The following is a 12981-nucleotide window of genomic DNA, read 5'->3' as shown; positions in this document are numbered from 1 at the left end:
TTTGAAATGTATTGATATAAAGGACATACATGTGTTACGTACACGTTTTACGTTTTGCAAGACACATGCTCGTTTATATGCTTTATTACATTATTATTATTCGCTGAGCCTGGCTCATTCTGTATTCATGTATGTTTTGTAAGTGGTCAGCTTGGAGGCCAGCCCTAGGTCAGCTTCAGGCGCTTTTTTGTGGAAATTTTTGGTTAAGCCCAAGTGGAGTCTTTTTGTTTCTTATGGAGTTCAGTGCCACATTTTTGTAATGTTTTTGGTGGCTTTGTTGAACATTTTATGGTCATGTAACTTTTGGGTTGCTAACTATTTGTACATATACTTACCTGGACTGTATTTATATCTAAACAGCGCATGTGAACTTCTCCGTTTAAGGGAAGTTGTGTAATGATCCTAGCATATATGCACGACTCGATAGACGTTGTATTATTTAATTGCTTTCACTTTAGGCCCCTTTGTTGAATAAATTATATTCTTTGATTTTGATTTGAGGCATAAGTATAGGCCGGTCATGTCTCAAAATTTTAGGGGCAGATTTGGGTCATGATAGTTGGTATCAGAGCATGAGTAAATACCTCACAAACTTGTCCATTGGGCTATAAGGAGTCTAGAAAAGACTTAGGTTGCATGCATAATGTTTTCTACGTTGTGAATATCGTATGAAAGATGACTAATGATCATTGCCTATATACACTTGTGTCTCTTCTTGTGTGTATTATAATCCTTTGATATCTAAATCATGGTGAGGACAAGAATGGATGATATGGAAGACTCTACCTCAGCATGGCTGGATCGGTTGGAAATGATGATTGCAGACATGGTAGAAACTATGAGATAGCAACAGGAACAACAACAACAGCAACCGCCGCCACCGCTAGTGCTTGTACCACCACCAGTGGTGCAAGACCATCAAGCTGAGGACTGAACCTTTGCACTGACAAAAGAGTTTAAGAAGATGAAGCCGTCATTGTTGAAAGGGGGCATTGAGTCAATGAAAGCTGAGGCGTGGGTACTGGGTATAGAGAAGTTATTTGAGATCTTTCCGTGCACAGAAGCACAGAAGGTACAGCTTGCAGCTTTTACCCTTGAAGACGAAGCACGAAGGTGGTGGATGCTGACTCGAAATAAACATTAAGGTTTGACTTGGGCTCAATTTTTGGAGCTTTTTATGATAAGTATTTCCCACAGTGCATGCGAGATAAGAAAGTGACAGAATTTGAGACGTTGAGGCAAGGAAACAAGATGGTGGCAGAGTATGAAGCATAATTTTCGGAGTTAGCCCATTACGCACCATACATGGTGGATATAGACTATAAGAAAGCAAGAAAGTTCGAAGGAGGACTCCGGAACTTGATTCTAGATAAGATTAATATTTTGAAATTGCCTACCTATGTCGATGTACTGGAAAGGGCAATAGTGGCTGAAGGTACTATAGCTACTCAAAATTGGGTTTCTAAGTGGAGGGAGAAGAGGCAGAATGCGCAAGCACCAAGGGGATCAGTATTGTCACAGAACAAGAAGCTGAACTTGGGAACTTCTAGTACTTCTGCCTCTACTCGTGAATTAGCACCAACTTGTCCAGATTGTAGGAAGAGGCACCGCCGGACTTGTTATTGGGTAACTGGGGCTTGCTTCAAGTGTGGAAAGACGGGACATTTAGCAAGAGATTGCCCTCAGAGAGACCAGAAAAATGGGAATAGAACTACTACAACTTCAGTCAGCTCAACTCCAGCTTCAACTACAAAGACTACTGCAAAATCCACCAATACCAGAGACAATGCTAGGCAGGGGAGAGTATTTGCTCTTATTCAAAGTGATGCGCAAAATACTGAGGCTATGGTGTCAGGTACATTTCCTATCGATGGTCACTTTGTTCATGTATTATTTGATTCGAGTTCTACCTATTCTTTTGTGTTAGAAACCTTTGCTAGTAAATTGAATAGACCTAAGGAATCGTTACATTATGTTCTATGTGTTTCTTCACTATCGAGGGGCTCCATATTGTGTACATTCATTTATTCTGCTTGTGAGATTGTTATTGGGAATGTTCAGTTATCTGCTGATATGTTGCTGCTGGACATGGCTTATTTTGATATAATTTTGGGGATAGATTTGCTAAGTAAATACCATGTGACTATTGAGTGTATGTCTAAACAAGTCATATTTCGACCCTCGGGGCAATCCAAATTTATGAGTATGGGACATGGGGTGATTCCCCCGCCGTACTTAATCTCCGCCATGAAGGCGTGTAAGCTATTACAAAAGGGTTGTTGAGGGTATTTATGTAGCATTTTGAATGGACAACCAGCAGAGGTGTGTGTTGATAACATTCCAGTGGTACGTGAATTTTCAGACATTTTTCCAGAGGAGTTGCTAGGAGAGTTAGTGGACTGTGAGATTGAATTTGTGATTGATATAGTACTAGGAACCCAACCAATTTCAAAAGCCCCTTATAGAATGTCACTTGTAGAAATGAAAGAGTTGAAGATACAACTGCAAGACTTACTTGATAAAGGATTCATTCGTCCGAGCACTTCTCCTTGGGGCGCACCGGTTCTTTTTGTTAAGAAGAAAGATGGGACACTCCAGTTATGTGTTAACTACCAGGAGCTTAATAAGGTAACTGTAAAGAGCAAGTATCCCTTGCCTAGGATCGATTATCTATTCAATCAACTTCAAGGTGCACAAGTCTTTTTGAAAATAGATTTTCACTGAAGACGTTGAGAAGACTGCTTTCCGCCCTCGATACGGGCATTATGAATTTCTAATTATGCTGTTTGGGGTTACTAATGCACTGGCGACCTTCATGGATTTAATGAACCATGATTTTAAGCTGTACCTGGATGACTTCCTAGTTGTGTTTGTTGATGACATTTTCATTTATTCGACAAACACGGAAGCACATGAGAACCAATTACAAATAATTCTACAGACACTTCGAGATAAGAGGCTATATGCAAAATTGAAGAAGTGCGAGTTTTGGCTACATGAAGTAGTGTTTTTGGGGCACGTAATTAATAAAGAAGGTGTTTCTGTTGACCCGTACAAGATAAAATCCATTGTGAATTGGCCAACTCGTACGAATGCAACAGAGGTATGTAGTTTCATGGGCTTAGTAGGGTACTACCGAAGATTTGTACAAGACTTCTCCAAGATTGCAACACCACTCACCCAACTGACCCAAAAAAGGGGTTATGTTTGAGTGGACAGAACAAAAGGAAATTGCCTTTCAGGAGTTGAAGACAAGGTTAACTACAGCACCAGTTCTTGCCTTACCATCTGGTACCGAGGGGTTTGTGATTTATAACGATGCTTCAAACAAAGGATTGGGCTATGTACTCATGCAGCATGGAAGGGTCATCGCATATGCTTCTCACTAACTCAAGCCACATGAAAAGAATTATCTTACATATGACTTAGAGCTAGCTATAGTGGTCTTTGCTCTGAAAATATGGCGTCACTATTTGTATGGTACGACATGTGAGTTTTACACGGGCCATAAGAGCTTAAAGTATTTCTTTACCCAAAGGTAGTTAAATATGAGACAAAGACGGTGGTTAGAGAGCTTATCAAAGATTATGACCTGCAAATCCATTACCACCCCGGCAAAGCTAATACAGTTGCGGATGCTCTTAGCCGAAAAGGTATGAAGACTTTGGCAAGTTTGCTCACTGGACAGCAAGAGTTTTTACTTGATTTGGAAAGAATGGATATAGAACTTGTGTTACATGGTCAAGACGCAGTATTAGAAACAATGTTAGTATAACCGGCTCTTATTAAAGAAATCAAGCAATGGCAAGTGGAAGATGAGTTTCTGAAGAAAATTTGTGTTGAGATGGAAACAAAGCCAAGGCCCGGGTTCATTCTTGAAAATTCGGTGTTGAAGTTTAAAGACAAATTGTGTGTCCCAAATATTTCACAAATCAAGAGAAGAATTATAGAGGAAGCACATATGTCTAAATTTTCCCTACATCCCAGTAATACAAAAATGTACCAAGATTTGAAGCAAAATTTTTGGTGGCCAAGCATGAACAAAGAAATTGCAGAATTTGTTTTAAAATGTTTGCAATGTCAACAAGTAAAGTAGAGCACCAAAACTGGCAGGTCTACTTCAACCTCTCCCAATTCCAAAATGGAAGTGGGAACATTTGATGATGGATTTTATTGTGGGTTTGCCCCGAACACCGCTAGGTATGAATTCCATATGGGTTATTGTTGATAGATTAACTCAAATTGCCCATTTTCTGTCTATGAAAACTCAATATAATGCGGATAAACTTGCTGCTATATATATGAATGAAATTATCCGGCTATATGGTGTCCCGGTTTCAATTGTATCCGATAGAGATCCAAAATTTGTATCCAGATTTTGGCAGAGTTTACAGAATGCCATGGGAACAGAGTTGAAATTCAGTACGGCATTCCACCCTCAAACAGATGGCCAATTAGAGAGAACAATACAAACGTTGAAGGATATGCTTCGGATGTGCGCCGTGGATTTCCAAGGGAGTTGGGAAATGTACCTACCGTTAGTAGAGTTTGCATACAACAATAGTTTTCGCTCAAGCATAGGGATGGAACCATATGAAACTTTGTACAGAAGAAAATGCCACTCCCCAGTGTGTTGGGCTGAAGTTGGTGATAGATCATTGTTTGGGCTTGAAATTGTACAAATGACGACTGAGAAAATCAAAGTCATTAGGAAAGATTAAAAACTACTCAAAGCAGGCAAAAGAGTTATGTGAATTATCGATGAAGGGATTTGGAATTTGAGGTGGGCAATTATGTTTTTGTGAAAGTCACTCCGATGAAAGGACACACAAGATTTGGCAAGAAGGGTGAATTAGCACCTCGGTATGTAGGTCCGTTTCAAATTCTAGAAAAAGTGGGTCTGGTAGCTTATCATATTGCTCTTCCACTGAGTATGAGACAAGTACATAGCGTCTTTCATGTATCCATGTTACGAGGTTACCTCTAAGATCCGTCCCATATCATAGATTACCATGAACTTACTTTCGATGATAATTTGATCTATGAGGAGAAACCAATTCAAATTCTAGATCATCAAGTGAAACAATTACGAAACAAAACAATTCCGATGGTAAAAGTTGAATGGCAAGAACACTACGGGAAGGAAGCCACTTGGGAGAGAGAAGAGGAAATGAAACAACGGTATCCAGAGTTATTCTCAACTTAAGGTAAAATAAGTTTGAGGGACCAAACTTCTTTAAAGGGGGAAAAGTGTAATAACCCGACCCTCTCACATGCTTAAATCTCTCATTAGATGTGTGATTATGTGTGTGTTTATATGTATTGGGCCCGAGGCCGTTCTGTTATTATGATGGGGCCCGAGGCCATTTTGAAATGTATTGATATAAAGGACATACATGTGTTACATACACGTTTTACGTTTTGCAAGACACATGCTCGTTTATATGCTTTATTACATTATTATTATTCACTGAGCCTGGCTCATTCCGTATTCATGTATGTTTTGTAGGTGGTCAGCTTGGAGGCTAGCCCTCGGTCAACTTCAGGCGCCTTTTTGTGGAAATTTTTGGTTAAGCCCAAGTGGAGTCATTTTGTTTCTTATGGAGCTCAATGCCACATTTTTGTAATGTTTTTGGTGGCTTTGTTGAACATTTTATGGTCATGTAACTTTTGGGTTATTAACTATTTGTACGTATACCTGCCTTGGATTGTATTTATATCTGAATAGCACTTGTAAACTTCTCCGTTTAAAGGAAGTTGTGTAATGATCCTGGCACATACACACGGCTCGACGGACGTTGTATTATTTAATTGCTTTCACTTTAGGCCCTTTTGTTGAATAAATTATATTCTTTGATTTTAATTTGAGGCCTAAGCATAGGTCGGCCATGTCCTAAACTTTTAGGGGTAGATTTGGATCGTGACAATAAGTATTTTCATAATGATACGATATGATCTGTTTTGTGAAATGCTATTTTGTGAAGCATGAATGATTGTCCAGTTTTTTTTAAATGTATTCGTGGTATCCTTAGCATCAAGTGTTCATGTGACTTGGTACCAGGGTTTCAAGTGGGTTCCATCCATGGAACTGGTTATGCATAACCGCTTATATGGTCTGCACGTAGGTCTTTTTGACCATCCCAAGTGAAAGTGAGTCTTTAAGACCATTCCAAGTGAAAGTAGGTCTTTACAACCATTCCAAGTAAAAGTGGATCTTTATGACCAAGTGATTTGTGAGCTAATGGATGTACCACGTATAACTGTTTATGGAATCTGTATAAATATGTGAATCTAAATTTGTATTGATTTGAATTCTAATTTTTTAATCTATTTTGGACATCATTCATAAACTCTTTACTCTGTTGTTATTCACTATGCTCCAGTTCATTGTATTATTTATGTATGTAGGGGATCAGGCGCGAGACTAGGCTTAAATTGCTAGCCTTGAGTTCTGTTTTGTCAAGCCAACCGACGTGCCTCTAGAGGAGGTTCCTAAGTGTTTCAAATGTTCAAGTCAAGTACATGTGGTGTCTATTTTTGTCGTCCTTTTCTTTTGTTTAATCTGTATTTAAGGCAAAGTCCCTTTCTGTTTGTTTCTAAGTAGGTGACATAAGATAATGATGTATATGTATATAAGACATCACTATCTATGTGAATATAAGTTTAAAAATTTTATGTCCCATATACATCTGCACAGCTCTATGGATATTGTATTTTGTATATTTGCTTCCACTAGCCCCTAATAATTTGATTATTGTTATGAGGCCTTTGGTAATCTACGGATTACTGGCCAGTTAAGATGCTAAACCTATAGGGGCAGGTTTAGGTTGTGACACCTTGGTTAAACTTTAATTATCTTTTTCGAATGGAATTTGCTCAATGTAAACAGTTGGTGACTTGTTCAACTTTGAGAAAACCCTAATTATGCAGTGGAGCACAAACCATGGGCAATCAATATAGCTTGGATCACTGCTTTGCCTTTGTAACTTAAGGTAGGAGCCCAGATTGTTTTTGGGAGGGGGGAAGTCGTAAGGTCAATCTCTGACGCCTGATATTTGCCTATGTTTGTACGGCCATAGAGTGGATGTGCTTCTGCCTAGTGCATGGTGAATTTTAGAAGCCTTGCACAGTTTGTGATTCGCTCAGAGGCGAAATGTTGAAAGTGTACCTGGTCAAACCTAGTTCATATTCTACACAGTTGAAGATTGGGCTTGGTTATGTTTCGAAGCCCAAGTTTTGAAAGTGAGGTTGTTGCTGAGCAGTCCAAAAGGCAATGGAATGTCAGCCATGCAAATCAAGAGTGAAGTTTGGTCATATTGGAATCTAGAATTTTTACTTGGAGTTTAATAAGTGTAATCTCAGTCATGCTTAAAGCAATAGACGGAAGTAAGGAGCAATTGAGATTTACATTTCTACCGAACTGGTGAGTCAGGCAAAGCCTATCAAGGCCTGACTCTAGTGACCTTGCAAATGGACTTTGCTAGGCTTAACTCGGGCGTCCTTGCAAACGGACTTTGTTAGGCTTAACTCCGGCGACCTTGCAAACGGACCTTGGTAGGCTTGACTCCGACAACCCCGCAAATGGACTTTGCTAGGCTTAACTATAGCAACCTTTCAAACAGACCTTGCAAATGGATTTTTCTAGGTTTAACAAGTTAGACTGGGCAAACGGTGCTTAGATGTCGCCCGAGCAAATAGAGCTTGGATGTCGACCTTGCAAACAGCATGCGAGTGTCAGCCGGACAAACGATGTATGATGTTGACCGTGCAGAAAGGCATGCTAAGTTCTAGACCGGATTGGAAGGTCATGCTAAGTCTTTGACCGATATGTTTAGCTTGACAAATGTTTTTCGAGTAAGGTTTGCACGGTGTAATGTTTGGCTCGGCATTCTTACTTGGAATTAGTAAGGTTTAACCTATATGGTTATGCAATTAACGTGCAACCGAGCTAATGGTTTTTTTATCTCGGTTATCGGTCTGGGAGTTAGGTCATTTCACTGGGACTTTGGTGATAAGGGTGTTAAAGGATGGGCCTTATCCTTTAAGAGATTGACCCCTGATAAGACTCAACGGAGAGAAATTAGAATCCTACTATGATTCTACCATGCAGAACGCATAAAAACTCAAAGATAACCTAGAACAAGGTAACGCAACTTTACTCATAGAATACTTGAGAGTTATCACCATATTAATCTTAAGAGTCCTAACTTAAATATCGGAGGGGTTTTCCGGCACACACCCGTCAGTAAGCTCATCGAAGTTATGTTTTCACATCATATTATGCCATTCGGAGGAGAGCAAGCTTGAGCTTAAGGAATACACGTGCGAGGTATATTTCTTACTCGTATAGTAGTTATTCAAATAAAAAAAAAAATTACTTTCGTGCTGACCGTGCCATTACAACCATCATAACCAATGCCGCACCACAAACTATTCCAATATTAAGAGCAACTTCAATTGTTCCTTTTACATTGCCCTTACCTTTCTTTTTCATTTGCCAAATTTCATTCCCATTCACAACCTTCAACTTGATGTGTTCACTTTCACAACTTGTTAAACATTGTATTGGTAAACTACTTCTATTCTGGCATCATCATTCTCTCTACCATTGACCTCTTCATTATCATCTTTGTCTCCCCCTCTATAGCCTCCATTGCCCCCTCCATTATCATCATTCTTTTACCCTTCATTGCCTCCATTGTCCATTCCATCATCATCAATCTCTCCCCCTCCATTGCCCTTTCCATCATCATCATTATCTCCCTTACCATTGTCCCCTCCATTATAATCATTATCTCTCTATCTATTGCCTCTATTTCCTCCTCTATCATCATTATTCTCTACCCCTCCATTGCCCCTATTTCCACGTTTATGCTCTTCTTCCATATTCTCTACCCAATTCTTCGCAATTAGAAGAATAAATGCAAAAAAGAAATCTATCCATACTAAACCTTTCCCCCTCCCCCCCTTTTTCATAACTCAATAAAGAAATGCATACTCATATCTAAGAATATTGTACACAAATCTATCACAAAATATGGACAGAAAATTCTACAGATGAAATAAACATAATAAGATAAGGCAGGGGTAACTCCTACACTATACGCATCCACAAGATCACTCAATATTCTCTAGGGTAGGCCACCAAATAAAGTATAACAGAAATCCCAACTAGACAAAGTAATTCAGTGATACTCCTATACACAAACCAACTTTGACTCTGATATTGTATGGACCATGGTATATGAACAATGTCAAGAATCTAGTATGCACGACATAAAATACAATTTGAAACCAAGTTATATCGTATTTGTCCAGTTTGAAATCTTGGTAGAAAACATTATTCGGGAATAGAACTAAGAAAATACAGAGCCGTCGACGCCGCTAGCCAAAACCACAGTAGGCCTTTGCCAAATAATTTTCTATCCCCCCAATCAAATCCCATATAAAACAAATAGTTGAAAATATAAAATGCTTACAAATATTAATGTGAGAACCAATATTTAATTCTTTTTATAAATGCATTATAAGATATGAATAATAAATTAATTTATCTAAAGACAATTTAATAATAATAAATTTGTTAATGTATAAATTAGTTAAAAATATTCGAATTTAGTCTCTAACAAGAATATCACTCAGAATAAATAATTTTGTGGGTATTCAATATTTTTCGTTCGTAACTATTTTTGACAAAGATTCAACCTAATAATTATCCTTACTAAATACATTAGTTGAAAACCTTATTTGATTGATTTTTAAGAAACCCATACAAATACACAATTATATAAATTTATTATTGAATTCAAAAAAAAAAATTGTATTAGGTGGCCTATGGGGGTGAGTCACCCTACCACTTGTGCCTTTGCATTCAAAGTTAAGAGTAAAGTGATGAGTAATCTTGGGTAAAAAAAATTCTGATGGGATATGTCCCATGCATGATGATTGCAAACTTGGCTGCTCAAACTCTCTATATAGGAGTGTTTAGTATTCTTTCCCTTTACTTGGCAGATTGGGTAGAACCAAAGAAACTAAAAAATAAAAAATAATCTGACAATGAAGTGTTACAAAGAAGAAAAAGGATAGAGGAAGAAAAAAGCCAAAGTTTTTCAATCATTTCATCCTCAAACCCTCATTAAAGTTGTGTTTTCAGGTCACATTATAGCAATCTGATGAGAGCAAGCTTGATCACAAGGAATACTCATGCAAGGTATATTTCTTACTCGTACAGTTGCTATTCAAATAAAAAAATAGATTACCTTTGCCCCGATCGTGCCATTGCAACCATCATGACCAATGCTGCACCACAAACTATTCCAATATTGAGAGCAACTTCAAGTGTTCCATTTCCATTTCCCCAACCTTTCTTTTTCCTTTACCTGGTTTCATTCCCATTCACAACCTTCAACTTCATGTGTTCATTTTGCAACTGTGTTGAACGTTGTATTGGCAAACTACTTTTATTCTGGCATCATCTTTCTCTCCACCATTGGCCTCTCCATCATCATCTTTGTCTCCCCATCCATTGCCTCCATTCCCAACTCCATCATCATCATTCTCTTGCCCTTCATTGCCTCTGTTGTCCCTTCCATCATCATCAATCTCTCCCCTTCCATTGCCCTCTTCTTCATCATCATTCTCTCCCCTACCATTGTCCTCATTGCCCCTTCCATCATCATCATTCTCTCTCTCTCTCTATTACCTCCATTGCCCCCTCCTCCATCTCCATTATTCTCTCCTCATCCATTGCCCCTATTTCCCCCTGTATGCTCTTCTTCCATATTCTCTACCAAATTCTTCCCAATTAGAAGAATAAATGCAAACAAAATAAATCTATTCAAACAAAACCTTTTCCCTATTTTTTCCATAACTTAATAGAGAAATGTATACTCATATCTAAAAATATTGTAGGCAAATCAACCTCAAAATATGGATTGAAAATTCTAGAAATGAAATAAGCATAATAGGCTAAGGCAAGGGTAACTCTTACACTATACGTATCCACAAGGTCACCAAATTGTTTGTGAAACTCTCTAGGGTGGGCAACTAGATAAAGTATAACAACAGTCCCAACTAGACAAAGAATTCAACGATACTCTTATATTGAAATCCAAATTTGACTCTGATAATGTATGTGTTACCTAGGTAGGCAACCCAAGAGGGAGGTGAATTGGGTTTAAAAAATTTTAAATACAGAATATTAAATCTAATAAAGCATGTAAATAAATTTTAGCTAGTAATCGATAATACTAAAAATAAAAGAGATATGAAAGAGAGCTCAAACGCAAGGATTTATAGTGGTTCGACACACCAGGCCGACTTCCACTCCTCAAGGTTCCTCCTCGAGATGTTCTTCACTATGAATCAAATCAATACACCACTACAGCCTTACCAAGCTTGTGGATTTTTTTTACAGGGCTTACTTTATCTGTTGAGGACCTCTCAACTAAATGCCTCACTTTACAAGATTTCACTCAGAATAAAGGGAATAAAAACAAGAGGTACAATTGTCCTATTTTACAAGATTTCTCTCTCAGAAGATGTATATAAAAGTGTAAGAGCAGATGGAATTTTGAGATACACTTAGAATAAACTCAAATATGAAAGTGAAAGCACAAGAGTAATATTTAGCAGAGATTGATTAGGAATAGTTCTTGAATGCTCAGAGTAGTTCATCTTTTCAAATCTAGAGAAGTGCTGCCTTTATAGACTTCAATGACTTCTAGTCATTAGAGAAAAGCATAGGTGTGTCTTCTAGCCGTTGGAGCAGAGCATGGGTGATGTCTTCAAGCTATCAGAGCAAAGCATAGGCGTATATAGGCTTGTCAACAAGCCTTTAGAGATGGAGCCTCCTCAAAAGATGCAATGTCCATTAATACAAATCTTGGTAGGTGAAGATAAGATATGTTTCCATAATGATGCTAGCAAAGTCTGCTCAAGGTCTGCTCATAATGAAAACTACAAAGTCTGCTTATAGATCAGAAAATGGCGGCTAGGTTTTAAAACCTAGACATAAGGGTGTTGACCCCTGCAGATTGGGTGTCGACCCTTTGTTCTCTTTTCTTCTCTGCTTTGACTGTCAGGTGTTCTTGCTATCGGCCCTCCCGTAACTGGGTGTCGACCCTTTGTTTGCTAGAACTCTTTTCTATGTCTTTTAGTGTGGACCCTTGTCATGTGCTGGAGTCGACCCTTAGTTCACTGAAATTTGGTGTCGACCATTTCATATCTTGGTGTCGATCCTTTGCTGCTGAAATGTTCAAGCCTTGTATACTGAAATATAATGTCGACCCTCTTCATTCTTGGTGTCGAACTTTGGTATACTAAAATTTGGTGTCGACCCTGGTAAGACTTGGAGTCAACCTTTGGTTGCTGCAACACTTAGGCATTGTGTACTGCTTTCTGATGTCAACCCTTGCTATTTTGGTGTCGACCCTTGGACCTATTTTAAGCAAAAATCGCCTTTTGCGCACATGTACAAATTCAATGTTTTGATGTGCCAATTTTTATGAGATAATGACAAATTTGAAGCATTCAATCTTTTTGAAACAATGAAAAACAACAATATAATATAATTTTGAATACTTTGAAAATTTTTAATGGGTGCAAAATATTTGTCGATTATCAAAATCAATAAGAATTAAAACGTGAATAACCTTGAGGCTAAAAATCCCCCCCTTTTTGATGATGACAAATTTATATGAAAAAATTTCAAAACATGAGTTTCAAAACAAGGTTTTTAAGGGGTAGTTTTCAAAGAGTTTTGTGAATAATGAATTTAAAAACCGAGATCGAAAATTCCGCCTATAAAACGAGCTTTATGGCCAAAACATTTTCAATTCAAAGCTCAATACAAATGCATAAGAATTTGCACAAATAAGATAGCTTAAGTATGGCAATACTTCCCCTGTCAATTTGCACTGGATCAATAGCAAATGAGAACACTTATCGCCTTAATTTCATTGAATAAAATCATAAGCTTTT

The 12981-nt window shown here is 38.0% G+C and overlaps 1 protein-coding gene across 1 annotated transcript; it reads left to right on the top strand.

Annotated features, from left to right (window-relative positions):
* Positions 1 to 1305: 1305 nt before the first annotated feature.
* On the top strand, positions 1306 to 4721 carry LOC145795478 (uncharacterized). Its single transcript, XM_082880017.1, has 5 exons — positions 1306 to 2257; positions 2363 to 2628; positions 2714 to 3103; positions 3539 to 3765; positions 4232 to 4721. Exons 1-5 carry the CDS (start codon positions 1306 to 1308, stop codon positions 4719 to 4721), a joined length of 2325 nt encoding a protein of 774 aa, XP_082736143.1.
* Positions 4722 to 12981: the final 8260 nt, after the last annotated feature.

The sequence above is a fragment of the Camellia sinensis genome, chromosome 1, assembly GCF_055761805.1.
Source record: "Camellia sinensis isolate YWXY chromosome 1, ASM5576180v1, whole genome shotgun sequence".
Classification (NCBI taxonomy): Eukaryota; Viridiplantae; Streptophyta; class Magnoliopsida; order Ericales; family Theaceae; genus Camellia; species Camellia sinensis.
This window is presented reverse-complemented; position numbering and strand designations above follow the sequence as displayed.

Coding starts and splice junctions, on each gene's coding strand:
- LOC145795478 (XM_082880017.1), top strand. CDS start 1,306: ATGGTGGATATAGACTATAAGAAAGCAAGAAAGTTCGAAGGAGGACTC. Junction 2,629..2,713: donor ACTACCAGGAGCTTAATAAG/GTAACTGTAAAG, acceptor TTTTGAAAATAG/ATTTTCACTGAAGACGTTGA. Junction 3,766..4,231: donor GACGCAGTATTAGAAACAAT/GTTAGTATAACC, acceptor TATTGTTGATAG/ATTAACTCAAATTGCCCATT.